At 46.6% G+C, this 25594-nt stretch overlaps 3 protein-coding genes and 1 long non-coding RNA gene across 5 annotated transcripts in view; 2 read left to right on the forward strand and 2 right to left on the reverse strand.

The window, feature by feature from the left end:
• The first annotated feature begins 1854 nt into the window (after positions 1-1854).
• On the forward strand, positions 1855-8378 carry Ppib (peptidylprolyl isomerase B). Its single transcript, XM_047542421.1, has 5 exons — positions 1855-2153; positions 2800-2913; positions 3754-3847; positions 6913-7097; positions 8048-8378. Exons 1-5 carry the CDS (start codon positions 2019-2021, stop codon positions 8168-8170), a joined length of 651 nt encoding a protein of 216 aa, XP_047398377.1. The 5' UTR covers positions 1855-2018; the 3' UTR covers positions 8171-8378.
• Snx22 (sorting nexin 22) lies at positions 6351-12284 on the reverse strand. Its single transcript, XM_047542422.1, has 6 exons — positions 11593-12284; positions 11136-11219; positions 10657-10761; positions 10069-10163; positions 9403-9470; positions 6351-8982 (listed from the first exon to the last, which is right to left on the reverse strand). Exons 1-6 carry the CDS (start codon positions 11665-11667, stop codon positions 8861-8863), a joined length of 549 nt encoding a protein of 182 aa, XP_047398378.1. The 5' UTR covers positions 11668-12284; the 3' UTR covers positions 6351-8860.
• On the forward strand, positions 11853-16855 carry LOC124978237 (uncharacterized). 2 transcript variants are annotated; one of them, XR_007107343.1, is made up of 4 exons: positions 11853-12198; positions 13042-13133; positions 13968-14199; positions 15049-16855. It is a non-coding gene; the product is annotated as an uncharacterized LOC124978237 (long non-coding RNA). The 2 variants fall into 2 exon arrangements; XR_007107342.1 differs by having other exon boundaries at positions 13968-14082.
• The window catches only part of Snx1 (sorting nexin 1), a 46258-nt gene continuing 37508 nt past the window's right edge, over positions 16845-25594 (reverse strand). Inside the window, exon 15 of the mRNA XM_047542418.1 lies at positions 16845-25253. Within this exon, the coding sequence (XP_047398374.1) occupies positions 25203-25253 (51 nt within the window). The 3' untranslated portion in view covers positions 16845-25202. The remainder of the gene's footprint in view (positions 25254-25594) is intronic.

The raw sequence follows: 25594 nt of genomic DNA on the forward strand, positions 1-25594 counted from the left end.
CTACTTTTACTTGTTTGTTTGGTTCGTTGGTTTATCTGTTTTTAATGACTTGTGGTTCACTTCTAATTAGGAATCTTAGGTTAGGACTAAATTTGATTTGATTCAGTGCTCCCATGACCAAAAATGCAGGATACTTAGGCATTCTTGCTTTCTCTTGGGTTGAACATTGCCCTCTGTGAGTCACTTCAAAAACAAGTATTCCTAGAATGTAAGAGATACTCACAGGTAAGTTCTTGTATCTTGTGATTCTCAGGTAGTAGAACACCCAGAAGTCAGGTTTTACTCTGTGTAACAACATGTGTATAGACAGAAGATATAATTCATGTGCAGTGTAAAATAACATGCACACGTGGCAACAATCAACAAACTGCCTATGTATTACTCAATAACTGATTTATTTTTTCACTGGTAGGCAAGTAGGAGCAGAAAACGTGTAAGATCATGAGAGAATCTACGTGTTGAGGACATTTTATCCATTAGCTTCATTTTTTTTTTTCTTTTGAAAAGGGGTGGGAGAGAGGCTGCTTTTGTCATTTTAGCCTTAGCTCCTAATGTACAAGAGATCACTTTTTTGGGGCGGGGGGGGGGGGGTACTAGGGATTGAACTCAGGGGCACTCAACCACTGAGCCACATCCCTAGCTCTATTATGTATTTTATTTAGAAACAGGGACTCACTGAGTTGCTTAGCACCTCATTTTTGCTGAGGCTGACTTTGATCCTCCTGTCTCAGCCTCCCGAGCAATGGGATTACAGGCATGCGCCACCACCTGATTGAGGTGCAAGGAAATAGCAAACATCATTTGTGTTTATCTAAGAGAACTGTCTTGAAGTTCTGCAGCCTGACTGTAGTGACATCAGTGTTAGGAAAGGACAAGTTAAGGAATGCCAGTGGCCATGCATAATTCAAATACGTCAGCGCTTCATACAGAGGCCAAATTGCAAAATTCAACTACAGAAATGGAGCCATGCTTACAATCTGGGTGGTGATGAACTAGAATTTCTACAAAGTTAATCCTTTAAAATGAGTTTTAAGAACATTTATTAACACCATGGTCCAAATTTTAGAAAGATGTGTGCCATTCTATTTTTCTAGGTAAGACTTCAAAACAATTTATGTTGTAGACTGGAACAAGAGCAAGCTTCTTTCACAACCTAAATAGTCCAGTGGGGGCATCTGATGACTGTGACCTTCCTGAAGGTCTCTGGAAAAAGTAAAGGGAGGCATCTCTCAGCTCTTTGCATGTATTTCCCACCTCAGTGCTAATGTGAAGGGATCCCAACCAACAGTTGAGCACCAGCGATAAGGAAGCTATATACAGTGCAATAGAGTCCCTTGCTAAAAATGGAAAAAAGAAAAAAGGAATGTGATCTGTTTCGGTAAACAAATATGCAAAGAAAAGAACCAGAGTACAATAGAGTGTGCATTGATTCAGCTAGGCGCAGAACTAGAGAAGGGAGAGAAAAATGACAAAAACGGAAGTTTTACGAGGCGAGTAGAAGCTGTAGACGACAGTGTAAGAATAAATGTACCCTGAGTTTTTGGAAGCTACCACACTGAAACCCAACTTGATAGTGCCTGACGCTCGGCGGGCGGCACAGACCGTAAGGGTGTCCTCCACCCTTGCCCAGGCCACCGTCCTCAGGACACCCGACTCCGCCGCCTCACGCTCGGCATGCCGGGGCCTGTAGTCTCTTCGAAGACCAATCCCCGCGTTCTCCCGGCATCGCCTCCCGCCTACCGCCTTCCAGCAGGTAGGGGGACGAGCTCTGAATCCAATGAGGGAGCAATAACGTGGCAGCCACCCACGAGCCCGCGTCCCGGCTGTCGCGCCGGCCCCGCCCCCTGGGGAACCTACTACCCGGCGCCGAGGCGGAGGGGGGAAGCGGCGCCCGCCCCTGGCTCCGAGGCCGCGAGCAGCCGCGGGCCCCCCGCTCCGTGGCCGCGCCGACCCACGCCGCCGCGTCCCCACCCTCTTCCGGCCCTGGCTGCCCGGGCCGCGTTCGCTCCTGCCGGTGGATGCTGCGCCTCTCGGAGCGGAACATGAAGCTCCTTTTCGCCGCCGCCCTCATTGTGGGCTCCGTCTTCTTCCTGCTGCTGCCAGGACCCTCTGTGGCGGATGAGAAGAAGAAGGGACCCAAAGTCACCGTCAAGGTTCGTACCCGCCTCCCCCGCCCTGCCTGGCGCGGCCTGCGCTCCGCCGCCTGGGATCCGGTCGCTGGTCGTCGTGCCCGGAGCATTTAGGGCCTGGGAGCTCGAGCCTTGGCTTCGAGTGTCCTTGGCCTTCTGGCGTCTGGGCCATCCCCAAATCCCCAGCCCCACCCTGACCCGGGGAGCCAGTTGGAGCCCGGAATGCTCAGCTGCGGCCGCCGCTGGAGCAGCCCTTTTGCAAATACCTTGTAACTGGAGAAATGGTGAAAGATCACGTCTGTCGAATCCTTTCTCCTTGTAAACCAGAATTTTAACCACTTCCAATTTAAAAACACAGGTAAATGCCATCTTAGACTTGCATGGTAAACTTGGGCTCACCTCCTAATGTGGCTTTTTTCTTTTTTATGTGAATTTCTAGAATCTGGGCCCATTGTTCATTTAGTGCAAAGACTGGAGTCTGTGGGGAGTGCAAACACAAACACATTTTTCAAGAATAGGGTTTGGAACTTCCGTTAGATTCTCACATGGTTTTTACCTCCACTGCTTTAAGTGACTGCCCTCTCCCGTCCTCATGGTAGCCTCTTGAACACTTCCTTCCCTAACAAGGTCCCTTTAAAGAGTTTTACTTTGAAATGGTCTTTTTCCTTAGGTGTACTTTGACCTACGAATTGGAGATGAAGATGTAGGCCGGGTGGTCTTTGGTCTCTTTGGAAAGACTGTTCCAAAAACAGTGGATAATTTTGTGGCCTTAGCCACGGGAGAGGTAAGTGACTGGCATAGAAGTTGTCAACTCCTGCAGTAGGTATGGCAGCAGAATGCAGCCCATTTGTAGCAGTAGCTGTCTCTGAGGGCCAGTTGACCATGGCCATGAGGACCCAGTATTGTCATTTTCTTTCCCCAATACTAGGGATTGAACCCAAGAGTGGGCCACAGAGTTAGATCCCCAACCCTTTTTATTTTGAGATGGGGGGGGGTCTTGCTAAGTTGCCTATGCTGGTCTCAAACTGTTTCTCCAGCCTCTCAAGTCACTGAGATCACAGGCATGTTCCACCACATCCTGCTATAGGAGGTTGGTTCTTTGTTTTTCACTTTTTACAGTGTCAGGGCCTGCCACATGCTGGACAAGTGCTGGGAAAGTGCTCTACCACTGAGCTACATCCCCAGCTCTAACATTGCCATATCCTAAGAATAAGGGAAACTTTATCCTGGAATACAGCACAGTGTTTGAAGGCACAGCCCCTTTAATGAAGTTTATATTTCAACTTTGAGTTGTTCCAGCAGGTGACCTTTTTTCTTAAGTTTGTTTTCTTCTGTCTGACCTTATGGTTAGAAGAAAAGAGGGGACAGGCATTCTATAATGAATTGTATCAAGTCTGGCAACTGTATAAAGGCAGAGGAGGGTGGAGTCTTGGCTGTTCCTGTGTCTGTGTGCTCTGGGCCTGGCCTGTAGTTACTATTCACTCAGTAGCATGTTCAGTGATGAATATGGTCAATAGTGGGACCTCTTTGTAAGCAGGAATTGTGGCCTGGGTTCTTGCAGGGCCTATTTGATATCTGCCTTCTGTCTTATGTCATCTCTTTGCTTCCTCATTCCCTTTTCTAGAAAGGATTTGGATACAAAAACAGCAAATTCCATCGTGTGATCAAGGACTTCATGATCCAGGGTGGAGACTTCACCAGGGGAGATGGCACAGGAGGTAACCTTAGGTTCTCTGGGTAGAGAAGGATCTGTCAAGGTTAGTTTCCCAGGTAGAGGGGTCAGGTTGAACCAGGCAAACAAGGTCCCTACCTTCCCCAACTTCAGAAGCAGACCACTTAAGTTGCATTGAGCACAGCTGCATTCTCTGCAAAGTGGACCAGTACAAAGGAGAGGGAGGGATGGAGGTCACGTGGGCTTAAGAAGATCTCTCTCCTGTGCAGACCTGCCGATCCAGGCCTATAGCCTGGTGACTCCCACCCCCCACCCCCACTCTCCCATACTTGTGGAGTGGAGGGCTAGTGGGGAAAGGAGATGGCAGCAAAATGTGGGTGGCACTTCTAGATCAGATATGCAGAGCCTGTATGTATCACCTTCGAAGCCCCAGAAAGGAAGAGAGGGGTTGCTTTCCTTGGTGCTTTCCCACCAGAGACTACCACCTCTGCATTACCTGTTTGCACAGGACAGAAAGACAGATAGCCTGGACTAACCCGTGGGTCTCACTGTGTTTGGGTACCCATCCTGCTGTTCCCTCAGACCCCAGGGAGAGGGCTGAGGACATGAAGATCAGCAGGACATCAGCTCCCTTTTACTTCTAGTACCTGAAAATTCTGAAGTGGGCCACATACAGCTTTTAGAACTCAGGCTCTGTCCTTAAGTTGTTATTGTCTTTCCTAGAAGAAACTCTGAAAGCTACATAGCAACACAAGATTTCTTTCTCTTTTTTATGGACACAATACCTTTATTTTTTTAATTTATTTATTTATATGCAGTGCTGAGGTTTGAACCCAGTGCCTGACACATGGTAGGCAAGTGCTCTACCACTGAGCTACAGCCCCAGCCCACAAGATTTCTGAAGAACAGGAAAAACTCAAATGCAGCAAATGGACAAGAGAGCACAAAACAGGATAATATGAATTGTTTTTGTGGAGTCAGACATGGTCGAGTTTGAGCCAGTGTCTGCCACCTTTTTACCTCCTGAGCTCAGGCAAATGACACTTTAGAGCTCCTGTTTCCTTTTCTGTAAAGGAGAGGGAGCGTAGTGCTGGGAGGATTAGGTGAGATCCTGAGGGTTAAGTGCCTAGAGTGTGGTGGATGCCTAGTAAGGCCGACCACTGTTGAAGTGCTGACAAACAGGAGGCACTAAATGCCAGGGTAATCGGAAAATGGCCTTGTGAACATGAAGGAAGATGTGAGCAAGGGTACTGGATGGAGAATCTGAATGGACAGAGAAGAGGTAAGGTTAAGGACTGAGCCTCACTATGTTCTGTGGCAGGAACTTGGCAAAGGTGGTGTAGTAAAAACAGAAGTAGAGCACACGGTGGAGTGCAGAGAGGTGGGTTATGACCAGGCACTTGGGCTTTGTGCTCTAGGAAGTAGGACCTACTGAAGACTTGAATGGAAGCATTGCCCAGGCACAAAAGATTTGAGGGAAAATGATGTGGCAGGATTTACTGTGTGGAGCCAGGAGCTAGCTGACTACTGAGGGATTGGTGCAGCTCTGCTCAGCAGGGTGACTTGGGCCCAAACCCCTGCAGATTATAGCCTAGTGGGTAAGAGCAGAGACTACTTGATTTGAAATCCAACTCTGCAATTCCTAGTTGGGTGCCTATAACCTTTCTGTATCTTAGCATTTTTTGTCTTTGCAAAGAGTTGTTATCCTGCCTCAGGGTGGGTTGCTGTCAGGTGCTTGGAGCAGTTTCTGGCACACCCTGTCCACACTCCAGGCATTAACTATTATTGCAGGGAGGGCTGCAGGGATGAAAAGAAATGGGGGAGGAGGATGGAGGGTAGAGACAGTGTCAAGCAATGTGCAGAGGAAAAGTTTTCAAAGAGTAAGTGATCTGGAGAGAAGGCTGGTGATGGATGTTGGAACTATCCCTTTGAGTTTGGAATTCCTTGTATCTTTGGAAAGTGGTTGGAGATAAAGGATATAGATTTGGAGATTTTCTGAGTACCAGCAATAATTAAAATATTGCAATTGATTGAGATTTATAAAAAGGATCTTCAAATGGGAACATCTCAACCAGGAGTCACTGCAGAATTGGTGTGGGAGTAAAGGGTAGAACACAGACCAAAACACCTCTTTCCCATCGGCTGGTTCAGTCATTCTTGGTTTGGGGTCTTCCTGCCTGATATGCAGTCAGCAACACCACCCTGGTCAGACTTCGTCTAGGGCAGTTTTCAGCCCAGTTCCATCCTTTGGAACCACAGGATGAACATAGGTGCGTTGAGAATGGAAACAGGTTGACATGTACAAGTGAATTGAATGGTATGGGGTCAAACAAAATGAAAATGGCTTCTTTGCTGCTGGATTTCTCAGGGCCTTGAGCCTGCTAATGCATAGTATGAATCTCCAAGAGGTAACTGAGAAAGAGGGTTCCATTGTTTCTCCTGGAACCACCTTTGGAACTAGGGTCTCAGAAGTGGTGTAGAGACTATGGGTCTGGTTCCCTTCGTCTTGTACCCTTGTCCCAAGTGAACAGACACATTACACATATTCATAAGCTTCTTTTATTTAATGCTCATTTCATTGATAATTTTATGTTCATTTCATTGATAAGGTGTTCTTTACTCTGCAAAACCCAAATGGCAGCCCCTATCTTTTGCCTGTCCTGTTCCCTCCACACTCATCTCTGTCCTGTTTCTGCTTTGCAGCTGTGCCTTTCCTGTCTTTTGTGCTCTTAGGAAGACAAGTTGGTCAGCCAAGCAGTCTTTTTCTGGAAGGTTCTGTCCCTCTCCTACATCCTGCATAGCCTCAGAGCATCTGTCTGCCAGGCCCTCCATGCAGGCCTGAGGCTACAGCCAAGAGTAGCTAATAATGTGTCTTAGTTAAAAGCAGTAAAGCAATCCTTTATGCTGGTCACTCAGTCAGCCTAGCCCGATGCCTCCTTTGGTCTCAGTCTGCATGGTTTGGCTATAGAGCTGGAGGATAGGAAGGGGTGAGCTTTATATGCCACCCAAGCCTGGACTGGTACAGCTGGTTGTACCCCTCAAATCCTCATCCCAAATGTCTGCCTGGTTTAGGCCAATCCAACTCCTCCCAACCTTCTTCTTTCTTCTCAGGAAAGAGCATTTATGGTGAGCGCTTCCCTGATGAAAACTTCAAGCTGAAACACTATGGGCCTGGCTGGGTGAGCATGGCCAACGCAGGTAAAGACACCAACGGCTCCCAGTTCTTCATCACTACCGTCAAGACAGCCTGGCTAGACGGCAAGCATGTAGTGTTTGGCAAAGTTCTAGAGGGCATGGTAAGTTCTGGAGGCGGGGGCTAAACCTGGACAGTTCTCACCAGGGATTCAGCACAAACCCTGGGGCAGGGGCTCCATGAATATTATCTTCCCAAAAGACCCAAAGCCAAAGATTCAGACCAGTGCTTATGTCTGGGGAGGACAATCAAGGATAAACACCTGGCCAGTGCCATAGTGCACACCTGTAATCCCAGCTACTTGGGAGGGTGAGGCAGGAGGATTATGAGTTCAAAGCCAGCTTCAGCAACTTAGCGAGGCCTCAAGCAATTTAGCGAGACCCTGTCTCTAAATAAAATATAAAAAAAAAGGCTGGGGATGTGGCTTGGTGGTTAAGCACCCTGGATTCGATCCCCAGTACCAAAAAAAAAAAATAAATAAAATAAAACAGCCTGGCTGGGTGTAGAGCACACAACTGTAGTACCAGCTACTCGGGAGGCTGAGGAGGGAAAATCGCTGAGACTAGGAGTTTAAGGCCAATCTGGGGATAGCAAGACCCCATCTCAACAAAAAAGAACAGCACCTCTATCCCCCAACGGTTCTAAATCCCTCCAGGCCCTAGACAGGCCTTGTTGAAGCTACACAACTGTAGGATCATCCATTCCATCACTCAGGCAAGGTTGTACAGACTCCCACCCTGAGCTGTATAGGGTACAGCTGATGTCCCTGAGGAGTCACTTGGAACCTTGCTCCCCAGTCACTCACTTCCTCCTTATCCTTTGCCCAATATGGTTCTGAACAAAACTCCTGCATCCACTCATTGTCAAATCTGTGTTCTTCCCACCTTGGCCTGGCACCCTAGCCATACATTCAGTAGAATTTTGGTGCCTCCAGGTTTGTGTATTGTTGATCCCAGGTGGATCTCAGCCCTCCTCAGTCATACTGAGGCTACTGCCCATTGTTGCTGGGCCTCATGACTATCATGCCCTACTTTCCCCATCTTTCTTTTTCAGGAGGTGGTGCGGAAGGTGGAAAGCACCAAGACAGACAGTAGAGACAAGCCCCTAAAGGATGTGATCATTGCAGACTGTGGCAAGATCGAGGTGGAGAAACCCTTTGCCATCGCCAAGGAGTAGGGCCCCAGGGACCACTGAGCAACCCTCTGTGCAGGCCCTGTTGCCCTTGCCGGGGAGAAGGTAGCCCATCACAGGGCTCCATGCTGCACTGGCCCTAGTGCCAGCATCTGATGGAGCAGGCCCACTCCCCTCACATTCCATAGGCCCAGTTTTGTAACAAACTCATATGTTGACCAATTAAAAGAAAAGTGGGGTTTTTTTTGTATAATCTGAGTGTGGTCTGGGCTCTTGAATCTGTAGTACATTCCCCTAGTGTACATCCCAACATGTCTGGGACTCGCCTGTGGCTATAAGATGCTTCCTTCCTGAGGCTCCTGTCTGAACCTATACCCAGATGCTACCCACAAAATACAGGCAGGAGCTTTTTACTGGCTTCTGAACTTTGCAGATCTACGTCTCAGCCTTTACTGCCCTTGCCCTCTTCTGGTCTAGGTTAAGAAATACAGCTACAACTGTACCTTCTCAGTCTACTCCAGATTCCTTCCTTTATTCCTCAACTCCCTGGCCTTGCCTTGGCCCCTAGGCCTTAAGAGCACCTGAATTCTACCACCCCCAGCTGCCAGTGCAAGCTGAGTTAAGAGTAGTTAAGTCATAGGTCCAAGCCAAAGGAGGACACAGCCCTAGTTCCTTATATGGAACTCAGGACAGGCACATGCTTCCTGATAGGTAGCCCAAAGGCTTCTGGGCTGATCAGGGCATTGGTGGCAGAGAAGGTGGGTAACAGTCCACTTTTGGCTGGGCTGATGCTGGGCTGGCACTGAATCCATAGAGGCCCTGGAGCACACCGTTCACCACCACATCTGGTAGAAGCTCTAGGATAAAAATAAAACAATGGAGGGGTGGGGAGTGGTGTAAGACAGGCCTATCCCCAGACTGGCAGTCTCTCTCTGCTGTCCTTGGGATTAGAGCCCTTGTCAAGGTGGCAGATAACAGCTGTCCACCCAAATGAGGCATTGGCATTCCCAGGCCACAATCTGTTTACACACACATCACACATCAGCTTGGTAAAACCAGGCCACTGAGGAATGCAGACCTGGGGACCCAAGCTTATTTTACCAGTGTCTACAAAGCAGGCTATAGAGTTGGAGGAGCAGTGGGTAATGGTCCCAAAGAAGATGTCCCAGAAAGATGCTGCCTGGGGTTCCTGGGAGTGGAGAAATAGTAAGCCCACACTCTAGCCCACCCTGGTACCCAAGTCCTAAGTGCAGAGCGTGGGTCAGGCACCTCCTCACCTGGAGAAGGAGTGGAAATGTATGGATCCGTTCCAAAGCTGATAACAGGCCGGTGGTGTAGCTGCGAGCTGGGAAGAAAGGGTCATGAGCCTTGGCAGCTGGGGAGAAGTCAGGGCAGAATCCCATATGGAGTGGAGACTTAAGGACAGATCACCAGGGACCCACAAAGGAAAAGGTGAGTAGGAAATGGATTCAGGAGGCACCAACAGGAACTGGCCCCAGGCTGCAAGCCCACCTCCTACCATGCAGCCACCAGGGGGCAGCAAGAGGCAGGCAGGCCAGGAATTTGACTTGCCTGCTGTCGCTAGGCAGGAATCCCCCCCACCCCGTGCTGAAAAGAAGAGAGACACTGTAAGCTGCCTGGGGATGACTGGGAGGTGAGGAAGGGGTGGAGACAGCCCAGAACTTCAGTCCCAGGGGACCACTGCTTCTGTTTGTAACAAGTCAGTTCTGTAGGTGGAGGTGGCTGGGGTAACCAAGGCTGTCCAAAAATCAGCCCCTCCACCAGGGTCAAGAAAGCTGATGAGGGAGGTCGTGTCTCAGAGGGAGAACCAAGCAAACCAGGGCCTGGAGGATGTGAGGAGGAAAAAAGCTTACCCTGAAAAACTTTCCTCACCTGCTTGCTGCCAGGAGTCCCTTCCCTTCCCCAACTCTGGCCCTCCTTACCCCCAGCTACTGGTCTTGGGGTCTGTGGGGAAGTGGCGGAGTCTCAGGAATTCCAGTAACTCCTTGGGCACATCCTGGTTCAGGTACAGGATGCCCTAGAAAGGAGGACAGAGGAAACCTAAAATCACACCCAGCTACTAATTTACACAGCCCAGTACAAATGAAAATGTGAGACACTTAGTTCCAAATAAAATTCAAGGTGGTGAGAGCACAGCAAGGCTCTTCTGAGTGCTGGGTCGTGTGTGATTGCACAGGTTGTGGCCCAATGAAGTGGTCCAGCCTGCAATCCTACATCACTGTCGTGGACAAGAACCTACACTGGTATTGCACTGAGGGCACCAGAGAATTTACCCTGGAATGGAAGGGAGCTAGTTTTCATTGAGTTGGGGCTACCTGCCCACTGCTTGCCTCACTCAATCCTTTCAACAATCCAGTGAGGGATATTTGGACTCATGACTGTTCAGAAAATTGAGGCTAGGGATAGTGAACGACCCGCAAGTTGTGAGAGCCCTCCTATATCACCACTTTCTGTCTGGGTCACACCCTGGTCCACCTGGCTGGAGACAAAAGAATATGCCCCTTGCACACCTGGATATAGGCCTCCAAGCCCTGCCGGCGCTGTTCCAATCCTCTGGTCCTCCAATTGGGCAGGCGCTTCGATGGGAAATCAGGCACTTTGTACAGTTTCTTGATCTGCCGGGAGGTTATGGAGGACCCATCACAGTATCCCAACAGAGCCCCTCAAGCCCACCTGACCCTAGCCAAGAGTCCTCTCCGGACCCCTCTTATGGCCCTACCCTGGGACAGACCCTGGTAAGTGGTGGTTGGAACAGATGAGGGTCGCCCGAGGGCGGGTGGGCACGCCAGGGACAAGGTCAGTGTGAGCTGGAATCCGCCCCTTTGTGCCCTCTCCATAGGGGACCTTGCAGCCAATGGGGAGTCTGCCTAGGATCTGCGGCCTTCAGACGCTAGGGTAGTAATGGGGGTGGCCGAAGCTGGGACTAGAGGTCTTCCAACCGCCACCCAGGGGTTAGACAGGGATCAGTTGATGGTCCGCGCCGCCTCACCCGTTTGTGCAGTGCGTGGAACTCGCTGTAGCGCCTTGGCACCGTGTGTCTGCGCCCGCTGCACAGCACCTCCACTCGGAACACCTGGCAGGCGGAGGTGCACTTGAGGCCCCTGGGCAGGATGCAGCAGGGCCCGCTCTCAGCGACCTTCCCACCCTCCCGCCTCAAAGGCACAAAGCGGACTCGGAGCGCCGACGCTCTCTGGGGAACCTCCCACTCCAACAAACACCTGAGAGGAAAAAGCTAGGAGACCCGCCCCTCTGCTCCATGCGGTCCCTCAAGAGCGCAGGCCACCTCCCGGGGACCCGCAAATCCAAACAGTCCGGAAACCCTCAAGTCGGGGTATCCTGGGACTGCGCTGAGAAAATCCGACCTGGAACGATAGGTCCCCATTGCTCTGGGCGCGGGGAAATTCGGCAGAACCCGGCACTCCTTCCCAACTAGTGGTTCTGCTCACCATGTGGCCTTTCTCTGGGCTCTGCCTGGGCCCCTCGGCCTCGGGCCCCACCGACGGAATGTGAACTTCCAGCATCCGCGCACCAGCACCAGCAGCGTTCGCTCCTCCAGTACTGCTCTGAGCGCGAGCTCCCGGGCAGCCGCCAGCGGCCCCTGCGCTGCCGCCCCGCCTTTCGGGCCCGCAGGCCCCGCCCCAGACCCCGCCCCGGGCGTACCCCGCGCAGCCCGGTCCTGAGCCCAGAAGATTAGGCAGGGCGCTGGCTGGCGGGAGTTGAACGCCGCCCCTTCAGTTTAGAGGGGCCGAGCGCAGGGGAGGAAGCCTCAGCAGAGAGTCATCTGTTTGTCAAATATTTGCTGAACGCCCGACTGCCAGGTACGCGGGCAAGCCAAAATTTCACCTGTTCTTTGTTGAGTGCCTATAAGGACTAGAGTCTGCGGCGCTTGGCGTGGGCGGAGGCGTCTGCCCCGAGGACAGTCCTCGGAGGTCCCTTGCTTTCCTCAGACCCTTCTCCGGAACCAGGCCGCCCCGTCTCCTTCCCTTCTTCCCTCCTTTCAGCCTGGCCTTTGGGAGCGCCGGTCTGGAGACTCCAGCTGAGGCCATGCCTGGGTAAGACGTGAATCAGTTCAGCTTTGATGTCCCCTTTCCCCAGCATCCACAGGTCTTCATTCATTTTTTTCTTCCTTCCCTCTTCATATTTTTCAACCTTAACCTGTTTCAGGGACATTTTATAAGGAAGAGGTAGTTTAGGAACCCAGACTCTGCTTTGGGGATCAGTATCAGAAACTGTGTAGACCTTTGCTCATCTGCAAACTAGAAATAATATACCTCTCAGGGCTGGAGACCAAAAACTGAACAAAGCCAGGTGAGATGGCGCACACCTATAAACCCAGTTACTTGGGAGGTTGAGGCTGAGGTGAGGCTGGAGGATGGCTATAGTTCAGGAGTTAAGGCCAGCCTGGGCAACATAGGGAGCCCATCTCAAATAAATAAGATGATGACCCATGTTAAACCCTTAACACAGCAGGTATTGAATAAACAACTTGATTGTAGGCTTGACCTGGAGAGAGGCTGGGTGATGAGTAGGAGAGGTAGGTACAGGGCAGTGGACAGGGAAGGACTGTGGGAGGTGGCACCAGGCTGCTCTTCCCTACCCTTCTTAGCAAGGGTCATCCTGGGAATGTGGAAAGATTTAAATGCAGAACTTTCTCACCCCATGTGCTAAAAAGGCCTGTGCTCCCACCTCTTTACCACACCCCTTAATAGCAGAGCTCCTACCACTCAGAAGTAGCATAACAGGTGCCCTCTAGCTCACTGACAAACCTGAGGTGAAGATGTGATACCCTGCCTCTCAAGAGCTCATACCTACTACCTGGTAGGAGGCCTGGTGGGGTGGGGGGGCAGAGTGCCTCTCTTAAGTGGGTTCTGATGGACTCACTTCTCTCCTAATAGTGCAGAGGTGCTTCAGAACTGGAGCAGAACATCTGCATTCCCAGTCCTGCCCCCAGAGAGGGGCTCAGAGGATGACCCCCCAGTAGTGCCAGGTAGGTCTCATGTGTCCCAAACATTGTCCCTCCAAATTCCATAGCACAGGGGCCCCAGAATCAGGAAGCTGAAACTTCCTGCATCCTGGTGTGGTCCCCTGGAAGGGAAATGACCAACACTGAGGAGAAGTGCTGCCGTTTCATTTCCTCCCTGGCATTCTAGGGCCCCAGCTCTCCTTGACCTTCAGGGCCTTAGCAATGCCTTCTGTTCAGGGCACCATTCTAATGACCATTTGCCCTCTGTCTCTGGACTTCCCTACTTTTCCTTGCCTCCCTCCTCAGTCAACAGAAGGTCCATTCTCTATCCTGCTATCAGACTATGAAAGCATCTACTTTCTCTCTGCTTGGAATAAAACTCACTCTGCCTGCCACAGTCTACAAAGGACTACAACCCACCCTCCATCTCCCACCTCATTTCCTCTCCTCTCCTCCTAAAGCACCAGGCTCTAGCCATAGTGACCTTCCTCTAGTTCTTCAAACCTGACAAGTTCTTTCTTGCCTCAGGGACTTTGTGTTTGTTTTTCCTTTACTTGGAACAGTCTTCCTTGACTTTGAGCCTGGTGGGCTCATCCTCCAATTCTGAGCTTACCTCCTCAAAGAGGCTTCCTGCCTGACCCCCATCATATCACTTGGTTCATGCATGTATTGAGTCTGTAATTATTGTATATTATAAGTCTCCACAGTGCCAAGGATTTAGTCTAGGTCTTTGGTGGGTAGAATGGTGGGATACCTTTCCTCACCCATCATATGGTTCACATGGACATTGCTATAACAAAAGATTAATAAGAGAAAAGCATAATAAAATTTATTTAATCAAAGTTTTATTTGATACAGGACCCTTCCAAAATTAAGGCCCGAAGACCCAGAGGAAACCATTCAACGCTTAGATCTGATGAAGCATGAATAGTCATGTAGAAATGTGACTGGACAAAAGGATATGATAGACCAGGTGGGCAATCCAGTAAGGCCTGTTCAGATTCTTCTCAGCCTCTGGGCCTTATTCATTTCTCCTGGATGCGGGGCAAGATTCCTCTGGAATAAGGGTCTTCAAGGGAGAAGGAAAAGGGTAAATAACTTTTCTAGGTTTTATGGTTTGCTTTAGGGGAATGGGGTTCTAGTTTTTTGTCTGTTTTTGATACTAGGAATTGAACCCAGGACACTCTACCACTGAGCTACATCCTCAGCCCTTGTTTTTTTATTTTGAGACAGGGTTTCTCTAGGTTGCCCAGACTAGCTTTTAACTTGTGATCTTTCTGCATCAGCTTCCCAAGTAAGCTGGCATTAAAGTGCACACCACCACACTTTGTGGGTTCTAGTTTCTGAGACCCACTTTGGGGAAGAGAAATTTTGATTTCTGTGGCTCACTTCAGGGAAGAAAGTAAGGGCAAGAGACTAGAGGGCAAGAGAAGGTCAGAGAGACCTTGCTTCTGAGGCCCTTCCAGTCTTTTTTTATTTTATTTATTTTTGGTGCTGGGATGGAACCCAAGGCTTTGCACATGCTAAGCACACACACTATCACTGAACTACATCCCCAGCCCCCATATTCTTTAGTTCAAAATATTTAGCATGTTGGGTGCCATGTTGGGTGGATTATGAGCCCTAATATACTATAAACAAAAATTTATTGATTGAAAGACTATATAAGAATGAATCTCACTATTATATATAATTGTAAAGCACCAATAATTTTTTTTTAAGTAAAAAAGACTAAATGAGGTGGGGAGATAGAGCAAAGGCTGGGGAGGGAAGAGAAAGCCTTGGAGAGAGGTACAGTGGAAACAGAGGTTGCTAAAGGGTTAGAAGTTCTGCTACAGGGGGAGTACAAGAATCCTTTCCCTACCTTCAGGGTTAGACATCTATCTCTGCCTCTCTCTTTTGAACTGTTGTTCCTTTTATTCATTGACTTAATTTCCAGGTGTTCCTGAGAAGCTTCAAATCAATGGCTTTTCATTGCCAGTTATGGAATGAGATTCAGTGCAACTGACTTGAAAACATCTGTAATAAACATGCAGGTCCTAATTCTACAGTGTCCTGTGACGCAAGGGTGCAAGTCCAAATAAGGAGAAACAAGATCCTTGACCTGGAGGAATTGTTTACAGTGTCTTTGGGGAGATAGAACAAGTTATATGGAATATTTTCCTATAAAGAGCAACACATGGCATGACATAAACTCCAAAGCAGTTATTAAAGTCAAAGAAGAGTTTATTTTCTGTATACTTTAAGCACTGGTCAGTGTGGCAAATGAACACTGTTAAGTTCCAGACTTATACCATGGGTGTGGAGACCTCACAGTGACTTCTGTTTTTAGAATGAGTTGTTTTACTGTAGAAGCTTTGTCTTTCCTCAATCACCATCTAGTATATGAATTTAATGTCTAAGTTGCTGAGTGAAAAATCACCTAAAAGTGTTAATTTATCACATTTTCTTGGTCAGAGTATTTCCATATCAGATTAGAGCAATAGTTTTCAAGTTTTCAGTCTGCAATATTCCCTAACGGTCCTGTTAAATCTTGGATTATAGGGCCCTGACCCCATATTTTCTGATTGTAGTGGCCTACGTGGTACCTAATCATGGACATTTTTAACAGTTCCCTGGGAATGCCTCATGTATTCCTGGTTGGGGACTGTATGGTAGGCATCAGTCTCTTGACTCCCACATCAGCCCTTCAAGGGACTGTGCCACACTGGCTGCTTGTAGACAGGATCATGGACTGAGCAAAGGGCAGGACTGGGGCAAAGATGTACTCCCAACACAGCCCTGCTCCTGTGGTGGTCCTGGTTGCTGGGGGAGCACCCCATGCCAGCACACAGTTGGCTGGCCTGTGCTTCTGCCATGCTTTGCTGGGGCCCTCACCCTCTACCATTGCTGACCGCACACAAAGCCCCCTTTTACCCACTGCTCCAGGGATGCTCAGGAGGTTTGGTTAACCCCATTAAGAAAACAAATAGCTCCTGGGCCAGGTGGGCAGGCGGGTGCTGCTAGGCACAGTGGCTGGATTCTTCTCTGGGGGCAAGTGGGTGGACCAGAGGGAGGGACCCAGCACCAGAGTCTGCCTGACTAAGGGTGAGCCTTGTCTGCTCCACCCAAGTCCTACTCTAGTCACTTGGACAGCCCCTGAACCTGAGTCCTTATCTGTACAACAGAGATTTGTGTGAGGGTTGTGTGTAGGTTAAATGACATCGTGCTTCTGAAGTGCTTATCATGGGGCCTGATACACGGTAAATAAATATTAGCTGTTATTTTTTAACTGAATTATATGAAATTGCTGTTTTTGTAATCCAAAAATGGTAGGCTATTAACAGGTACATATAGTTCAGCCTAACATATTGTTACTGATTTATCAACAAAAACAAATTCTATTCCTTTCAGTATGCCAAGCTCTAAAGGTTAGTTTGAAAAACAAACAACTCTTAGCTACTAACTCTGTGATAAGGATTTTCCTAATTTTTCTCCATAAAAATCCATTTTTCAACCAAAAAAGAAGCAAATGAATTGGAAGCAGAGGTTGGTGTAAATCAGCAACTATCCTATTCATCACAACCACCTCAGAGTTCCTACTGATTGTCTTTTCAGTAAGTACATTTTATTAATTTGAAATAATAAAATTTAAAAACTATTTTTGTTATAATATTGAATTATGGAACAAGATACCTTAAAAAGAGTTCTTTTGCTAAAAGATTTTAAAATTACTTATGTAGCTTAAACTCTTCATTTTTGTTTTTTTTTTTTTTTTTTGGGTGCTGGGGATCGAACCCAGGGCCTTGTGCTTACAAGGTAAGCACTGTACCGTCTGAGCTATCTCCCCAGCCCCTAAACTCTTCATTTTTATAAACAGGAGAGAGAGGCCTGAATGTGAGAAGTGGTTCTGGAAAGGGCTGGATTAGAAGGCACCTCTGTAGAAAATGTCTTCTGAGAGCCCTGAGAGCAAACCTGGCTCAGGGCAGGCTGGCAACCTGCTTTTCAGGGTCAAGCAGGTTCCAGACCTGCAGCCCCAGCCAGCAGTGTCACTCCTCAGGACCTCTTTTCCCCAGCCCAGATATGACAGCTGCTCGCCCAGGGCTGCACCAGCACTGCCTCAGCACTTTCCATGGCACAGCAAATTTTTCTTGTGATAGAACTTCCTAACGCTCCTCAAACCATACGTCACTATACCTGGTTCAGCAAATGTAATAGTTTTTAGTGTCTGCCATTAAAGTTCCCTAGCTGCTCACTAGACCTGCTTCTCTGCTTCCAATGGCTGCTCCTAATACCCAGCTGTACCCAGCTGTGTGCCCCTGTGTGTGTCTGGAGAAAGAGGATCTCAAAGGGGTCAGAGAGGCTCAGATACATACAAGGTCAGGTCAGTAACAAAATGGAACTTGTGCTAGGTACAGTAGCACATGTCTGTAATCCCAGCTACGCAGGAGGCTGAGGCAGGAGGACCTCGTTTGAGGCCAGCCTGGACAACTTAGGAAGATTCTGTCTCAAAATAAAGTAAAAAGGGTTGGGAATGCAGCTTACCGCCATGCCAGCACACAGCACACAGCTTCCGCCATGCCTTGCTGGGGCCCTCACCCTCTACCATTGCTGACAGCACATAAAGCCCCCTTTTACCCGCAGCTCCAGGTACATACTGCCCAGCATGTGCAAAGCACTAGGTTCAACCCCCACTAACGGAGGATGGGAACCAGAATGGGCCTTGTCCTTAACAGGCATACTGTATGGATTTATTGAGGCCTTTAAGAACTTAGTAGTTAATGTTAGCTCTGGGGTGTTGCTGCTTGTTCTCTGAGCCTCAAATCTTTAAATGTAGGTAATAATGTCTACCTTGCAGGTTGATGGTACTGGAGTAGAGGTGTCTTAAAGCCTTGAGCACAATGCATGGCAGATAGTGTTTAATTAAGCTCCACAGTGGGAAGAGGCTACCAGGGGCAGTCTGTCCCTTGCCCTGCACATATTCCTGGCTGCCAGGTGCACCTCATCATTTTATCTGGTAAGGCTACTTATGTGCCACTGCAGGGAGACTTGCTGGTTAGGTCCCTGTGGTCATCACTGCTGCCACTCATAATGGAAGGGGAAGCTAAGAGCACTAAAGTTCGGAGGGGAGAGTCATTTGGAAACAGTTGTCACATCTCTTTAGGGAAAGGTTCTATCTCAGACTGGCCAGGGTTTTTCTGTGGGGTTTTTCTGGACCCATAGTACATCCTATGGAAGATGAACAGCTGGGTTTCTCTGAGCTGCCTTGGGTGGGTGGAGCTTTCTGTCCCAGAGGTCTGGTCATCATAGCCACAGGGGCATTTCCACAACAGATAAGGAAGGCTTATCTTGGGTGAGCCTGATGGGGCAGGTGGCTGTCATGGGTCAGCCCGCAGGGCCCACCTAAGGCTCTGAATACCAGTCTTACCAACCATGGTAGGGCCTACTGAGTCTCCAAATGGCCACATTTCTGAGCTGTTTGAAAAATCTCAGGATCTGTACTCAGTGGGCCGCAGGCTTTTATGGCAATGATGTGGAGCTAAGGAACAGTTACTTCTTCCATAGGCTGCCTTTGAGGGTGGAGGAGGGTACCAAGATGAGTAGAAAATACACAGTCTATGATCTTAAGGAATTCATTGCATAGGAGGCTAATGAGATAACTTCAGAGAGGGCACTGCATAAGGTAGAGACCAGAGTTTAAAAGGACAACAAATACAGTGCAATGCAAAAGGTACAGGAAGTGGAGCTCCCACTCCTGTATGGGATAGGGATGAGAGTGGATCAGAGAAAGCTTTTCAGAGAATTTATGAAGTAGGCCCCAAAGGATGCACTGAATTTTTCTCCCATAATGAAAATAGCTTTATTTGATTTTTCTGCTTATAAAGATAATACATAGAAATTTTAAGCAATATAAATGGTATAAAAAATGGAAAATAATGCAAAATTCCATCTCTAGAGGTGACTATATTTAACAATTTAACTAACATCCTTCCCATATATAAAATTTTATAAAATGTGGATCATATCATACATGCAATACTATAACCTGCTTTTTTCACTCAAAAATGAGTTTTTCTTGTCAAAAAATATAACTACATATCACTTCCAATGGCTATGTAATATCCAGCTGTATGACTGTACCATAATTAATTTGATCCCTTCATGATGGACATTTAGATTCATTCCAGTTTTTGCAACTGTAAACAAACATACAGTTTACAATGGGCATCTCTGGATAGTCTTCATGGGCCTGGTTTCTAGAAGTGTCTACAAGGATCCTCACTGAAGTTCTGACACCATGGTAAATGCCTTCTATCTCCTTACACTTACATGCCCATCCACAGTGTTGAAAAATGTCTGTTTCAGATTGGTTATAATTCTGAAATTGAAGATAAGGATGGGAACTGAGAAAGAATGCCACAGGTACAAAGAATTAACAAAGTCTCCTCCAGTCACAGAAATGAGAAAGGGAAAAAGCATGTTTGTAATCAGTTTCCATGAAATGTCAACAATGTTGTGAGGACTGGGAGATAAACAGAGCAAGGTGAGCTGGGTCCTCTCACAGGTGGCTGTGAATGCCAGGTGGCAGAATCTGCAACTGAATAATCATGCAACAGGTATCTATTTGACACCTGTTTTGAACTACATCTTTTTCTTGAGCCATGAAATGATAAAGACATATAACCTCAGAGTTTATAGTTAGGTGGGAGCATCAACACAAAGCATTAACACAACTAGTATCCCACGACGGTGACATATGCTCCATTCCCAAGGTTTCTGGACAGGATTGAGTTGTTGTCCATTTCTAATTCTTAGCTCAGGCCTGACACTACTCAACCATGGCACAAAGAATCTTAGCCAGTATCTTCAAAGACAAAGTATATAGTTCAGGCATGTGCCAACTGCAGCAAAGATGTGTTGTTTTTTCTGCTAGGGCAGGGATCACTATTCTCTTTCCCTTGTTCCTTCCAAGCTGTCAAGTACTGGTGGAGAAAATCCCACATCTTGGGGTTAGATGTAACCATTATTCATAGACTTCAACCTCATGGAGGCCCTAAGCATGCTCAGCAAAGGATGCTCCTTCCATCACCATACTTTGCCCAATAAGACCTTTGCCCATTTGAGCAGGTTTCCATCAATTCTCCTTTTTAAGATTTGAGTTTCTGCAAAGGCATTCTTTATTTTATTTAGGGTTCCCAACTACAGGTGCATTCAGAATAAAAGCCTTCTGCAAAGACTTAAAAGTTACTAGTATTTATATGTGACACTTTGTATCCATTTTATTTCTACTCCACTCACTTATTCTGTCACAGAATACTTATATTGAAAATTATAGTTTCTCCAGCTCTAAGTCCTGACTTTCAGTTGGAATCCAGATCCTTGAGGAGATAACCCCAGGGGCAAGCAAGGCAATTGTAGACTTATCTCCGTACCTTTTGTCTAAACCTCTTGGCTCAAATAGGTAAACAGAATGTCCCTGCTAGAAGAAGGCATGAAACCCTTCTGCCTTCCCTCCTCCAATAGATTTCTTTCTCATAGCAGACAGCAGTAAGGCTCCCCTGTGAGCATGGGAACTGCTTCCTCCTGTGCTCTGGGCTGCCTTTACTCCCAGATGTGACTCTGATAGTTGTTCCCTTTCTCGCCTCTGAATTTTTGTAACATGCTTAAGTCTGCCCTGCCTTTAAATAAAACTCTGCATCCCCCCAACCTCTAACCACCAGCCTCCCATCCCACCCAGAGGAGCTTCACTGTCCCAACTGCTTCCCCTCCCATCTGCTCTAAACCTGTTTGCCTCCTGTAAACTGTGTTACAATGTGTCACCTATATCCAATACTCAAGCTGGATATCTGAGGGCCATGCCAGCTACCTCCTTCTCCCTCAGGTCTCTCATCAAGTTGGTGGCCAGATCCCAGTTGTTGCATCTCCAACTTCCTGAGTTCTAACCCCATTATTACTGTCCTTAGCCCTATGGATGTCGGGAGGAGCCTGGCAGCAAGGTAGAGACCTCCAGTCTGACACTTTCTGATATGTCTAAATCACAAATAATTCCCTTCGGTAGCTTCCTATACTTGTAGGGTAATATTCAAAGTGCCTCATGAGTTCTCAGGCAGTATGATCCAGCTTCTGCTCGTTACTCTCACCTCACTGATTCAACTCTGGCCACACCAAGCACTTCTATTTCCCTAGATATCTGTGTCTACCTCCAACTGCCAGACAGGAAAGGAAAGCAGAATGGTCCTGGTAGAAGAAGCAAACACCTCTTCACCTTTAAGACACAGTTCAAGCATCACATTCTCCATCAATTTCTTCCTCCTGAATTTCCTTCTTTTGTGCCTTTCTTTATTCCTTTATTCCTTTATTATTTATTTATTCATTTGTGCCTGTTATTCCCTGTAGAGGCTTCTGGCTCAGTACCCCTCACCTGCGTTGGCCTTCTTAATTTCCATGTCTACAAACTGCACAGAAGTGCATAAGCCCTGAAGTCAACTGGCCTGTCAGTTTTGAGACACAGAAGACTCAGAGGGAAGTTTTGAAACCAAAGGAGCAGTCATCCCAAGGAAATAATGAAATATCAAGATGATCACTGGATAGAGCTTAACTAAGCACAGAAAAGTTATTTTAAAAATAAGTCTCAAAAAAAAAATAATAAGCCTCTGTGGAGAAAAGAGTTACAAACGTAGCAAAGGGGACAGACTAGATTAAGTTTATAGGGCTGGACTAGAACTATCAATGTGAATTCATGATTTTTTTCTTATTTTTGTGGTAATGGGATTGAACCCATCATGCCTTGAGCATGGTAGGCAACTCCTCTACCACTGAGCTACACTCCCCACCTCATGATTTTTAATATCTACTTATGTGCTGTATCTCTACCTTTCACAATATTTCTGTATACATCTATATATTTTCTTGTCCTGTCTGTTAAGAACCTTGCAGCAAAGATGTCCCAGTAACAATGAGCACACTCAACACCCAAATCTTGGTTTCTAAATTCTATTCTTCATTAAAGAGAATCAAGGCTTCCTGGAGAAATGGCTGATTCTAAGGCTGGGGCAAGGAAGATATAAGAATGAGCCTAGAACATCTTGTTATGCCAGAAAGTATTCAAAAATTAAAGACACAAGAGCCTGCTACCAATGTAGGGCAGTCTGAGCAAAATACAGTCAAAGCAATATCTTGCATCTGAATACAGTAAGAATTCATGTATCCATATGGATAAACAAGTGGTTAAATAAATGAGGAAAGAGTATGCTTTTCTTTAGAAGGAGAGTGCCAACCAATAAATGTAGAAGGCATAATGGAGCTGGAAAATAACACTGCTGAATCCTTGTAATAATAACTCATTCAGGCAAGACTAATCACCAATGGATGCTATAACAGAGAATAAACAAAATACTTGTGTGATCTCAAAGTATCTTTCACAAATTACTTGATAATTACAAAGGGGAAAATAGTAAATTTAAAATGAAAAACCTGGCAGACATCAACTTAACCAAGTGATCAGATTTATTATCAACATTAATGAGACAACATCGTATGCCAACTTCAGAGGTATGGAGAAGATATCACTTCTATGATGTTCCTATCCAGAGAGGAAGACCCCAGTCATGTGGAACCATAAGAAGAATGCAAATTAAGGAACATTCTACAAAATAACTGGCCTGTATTCTTCAAAATGTCACCATAATGAAAGACAAAGGCTGAGGAATTCTGCATTCAAACAGATATAGGTAGGGCTGGGGAATATAGGTAGGGCTCAGTGATAATGCACTTGCCTAGCATGCAAAGCCCTAGGTTCAATCTCCAGTACTGCAAAAACAAAACAAAACAATTTTTTTTTTAAAAAAGAGAGAGACAAGTAATCATATGTCACAAATAAATGTAACACATGATCCTGCATAACAAAAAAGAAATGATACAAAGGACATTATGGGGACAACTGACAAATTTAAATATGGTGATCATGGGTTAGATAAGTAATGTATCAGTGTTCAACTTTCTGGTTTTGATAACTACTTATGACAAAGTCCTTGTTCTTAAGGAAATGCAAACTGAAGTTTCTGGGGCCATGGGGTTCACTGGTATGCAATTTACTCTAAATGATTCAGAAAATACAATATGTAAATACAGTAGATAAAGCAAATCATAAAGCAAATGGGGTAAAATGTGAATACTTCATAAATTTGGGCAAGGGGTATATAAGAGTTCTTTGTAACATTCCTGCCAACTTTTCTGTAAGTTTTGAAATTAAAAAAAGTTATCAAAACAACCCCCAAACCAAGAATCCAACAATAAAGGATGAATAAAAATTATGGTACAGTCAATCTATGGAAGCCTTAAAATGATATAGCCTTATAAATTTGTGAAGGTATATAAAGATACAGAAAAAAATGCTTACAACATAATGTTGAATGATAAAAGCAGGATACAAAATAATTTACGTGTATATTATTATAAGTATGTAAAAGTAAGCATATTAAAAAGGAGGAAGGATAAAATCAAAAGTGATAATAAAGATACAGAGGAGAAATTGAGTAACTTTTTCCAAAAACTTAACTTGTTGGAAAAAATACTTGCAGCAAAGACACCTTCCCAGGTACAGGTCAGCACCATTTCATGCATTCTCTTGCCTCAGGCTGCCCCTCCCCAAACCTTAGCCACCACCAAAAAGAAGTGAAAGAGCAGGTCTTAGCGCTTCTGTGCAGGGGGCGTGGGGTTGGAGGTGGCAAGATTCCCAGGGTAGGCAGTTAGCCAGCTCTGACCAGTGTGGCTCAGGCAGCTGTGGACACAGCTGAGAGGAAGCCCAGCAATGACTGATCTGAGGCTCTGGCCTTTTCTGGCCAGATCAGTAAAGACCTGTTTGAACACTCTTGGCTTGTGCTTACAACACTTGGGGGGCTCTTCCTGACAAGCTCCCTCTGAAGACATAGACAGTAAAGCTTCTGTGAATCTCAAAAAAGACTCAGGATTTTGGAAATGACCCCATCCAGAGGCAGAAGGTCTGGCTCTCTGTAGGGATAAAGCAGCAAGTCCTTATCATATCTTTACACCTTAACAAGAACAGTCTGTCGAGGATGTGGTGTTTTGCTTGCTTACTTATTTACTATGGCTTATTTTTGGTGCTGGGGATTGATTGAATCAGTGTCTTGTACATGTACTCTACCACTGAGCCACACCCCCCAGCCCCTAAGGACATGCTTTGATGGGTGGCTAGAACATAAAACTTGCTTCCAGAGGCAAGACTCAGAGAGCCTTGGGCAGCTTAGGGCAACAGTAGGAATAAGAGAAAGTTGACCTCCCTTCAAAATAAGTTTTTAAAATTCCTTCTCTAAAGAAACAGGAGTTAAGAATTAGGCAGATTTGGACTGGGTCTGGAGCTCAGTGGCAGAGCACTTGCCTGGCATGTGTGAGGTACTGGGTTCGATCCATAGTACCACATAAAAATAAACAAAATAAAGGCATTCTGTCCATCTTCAACTACAAAAAAAAGAAAAATAAAAAAATAAAAAATAAAAGAATTAGGCAGATTAATGCAGCCTCTGAACAGTACCTGAGGTAGGTAGAGAAAAACAATCCCATTCCACAGGGAAGGAGCAGCAAAAACTTGTGACCTTCTATACAGAGAAACTTTCTACACCTGGGCAGCTTCTTGGTTATGAGTAATTCAGACCTGCTTCCCAACTGCTCCCCGGACTAAAGCAAAAAGCACCACATTCTGAGTCATGTGACCTGATTTTAAAATATTTTATTACATAATCTTTTCATGGCACCATCAGGAGTAACAGAAAACGTTATTCCCAGTTCCTAAACCACATCCTGAAAAATATACATTTGTATTTATATATTTATAGCAATACTCCACCCCTATTCCATAATCCACCACCTATTGTAGGTCTTTTGCTTAAAGCAGGAAACTATTCTCTTAGGTAAGAAAATATATATGGAAGCTAAATGAAATACTGGTTAGAGTAACTGGGAACAGCTTGGTCATAGGGGCAGGGAGGAAGGGGCTAAGTCCAGCCTAGGCAAGATGCATCACTGGGGTCCATCAAGGGGAAGGAGAATGTATAAAAAGGCAGCGTCACACAGGTAGGCTCTGGTATCCTTGGTCCATTAGGAGATGGCCTTTGCCTCAGGAAGGAAGGCTTCCCAATACTTTGCCAGCTGCAAAGAAGTGGGGACAGTAAGCAAGTACCCCCATGTAGTAGCAGGGCCCGAGCTAGCCTGGGAGGGCAGCAAGTACCTCAGCCACCCCAAGGAAGGTGTGCATCTGCTGAGCAGATGCAGAAGCCATATTGCCCTCCCCTCCCTATATGAGCAGGAGCACCAGTTTCTGAGTTCCAAGTGTACGGGAATTCTCTCTAAAGACAATCTTGGATTTGTCCTGAAAGGTGTACCCCTAGAGGCCAGTTTTTCCCAGCTGTTAACTTCTCACAACAAGGCCATTGTTCCACATGCTGATTGAGAAGGCTAGGTGGAGACACAGGGTGGCCACTCAAAGGATA

Source organism: Sciurus carolinensis, chromosome 2, assembly GCF_902686445.1.
Source record: "Sciurus carolinensis chromosome 2, mSciCar1.2, whole genome shotgun sequence".
NCBI classification, from domain to species: Eukaryota; Metazoa; Chordata; class Mammalia; order Rodentia; family Sciuridae; genus Sciurus; species Sciurus carolinensis.

Coding starts and splice junctions, on each gene's coding strand:
- Snx22 (XM_047542422.1), bottom strand. CDS start 11,667: ATGCTGGAAGTTCACATTCCGTCGGTGGGGCCCGAGGCCGAGGGGCCC. Junction 10,762..11,135: donor TCCACGCACTGCACAAACGG/GTGAGGCGGCGC, acceptor ACCTCCCGGCAG/ATCAAGAAACTGTACAAAGT. Junction 9,471..10,068: donor CCCAAGACCAGTAGCTGGGG/GTAAGGAGGGCC, acceptor CTTTCTTCCCAG/CTCGCAGCTACACCACCGGC.
- Ppib (XM_047542421.1), top strand. CDS start 2,019: ATGCTGCGCCTCTCGGAGCGGAACATGAAGCTCCTTTTCGCCGCCGCC. Junction 2,154..2,799: donor GACCCAAAGTCACCGTCAAG/GTTCGTACCCGC, acceptor CTTTTTCCTTAG/GTGTACTTTGACCTACGAAT. Junction 2,914..3,753: donor TGGCCTTAGCCACGGGAGAG/GTAAGTGACTGG, acceptor TCCCTTTTCTAG/AAAGGATTTGGATACAAAAA.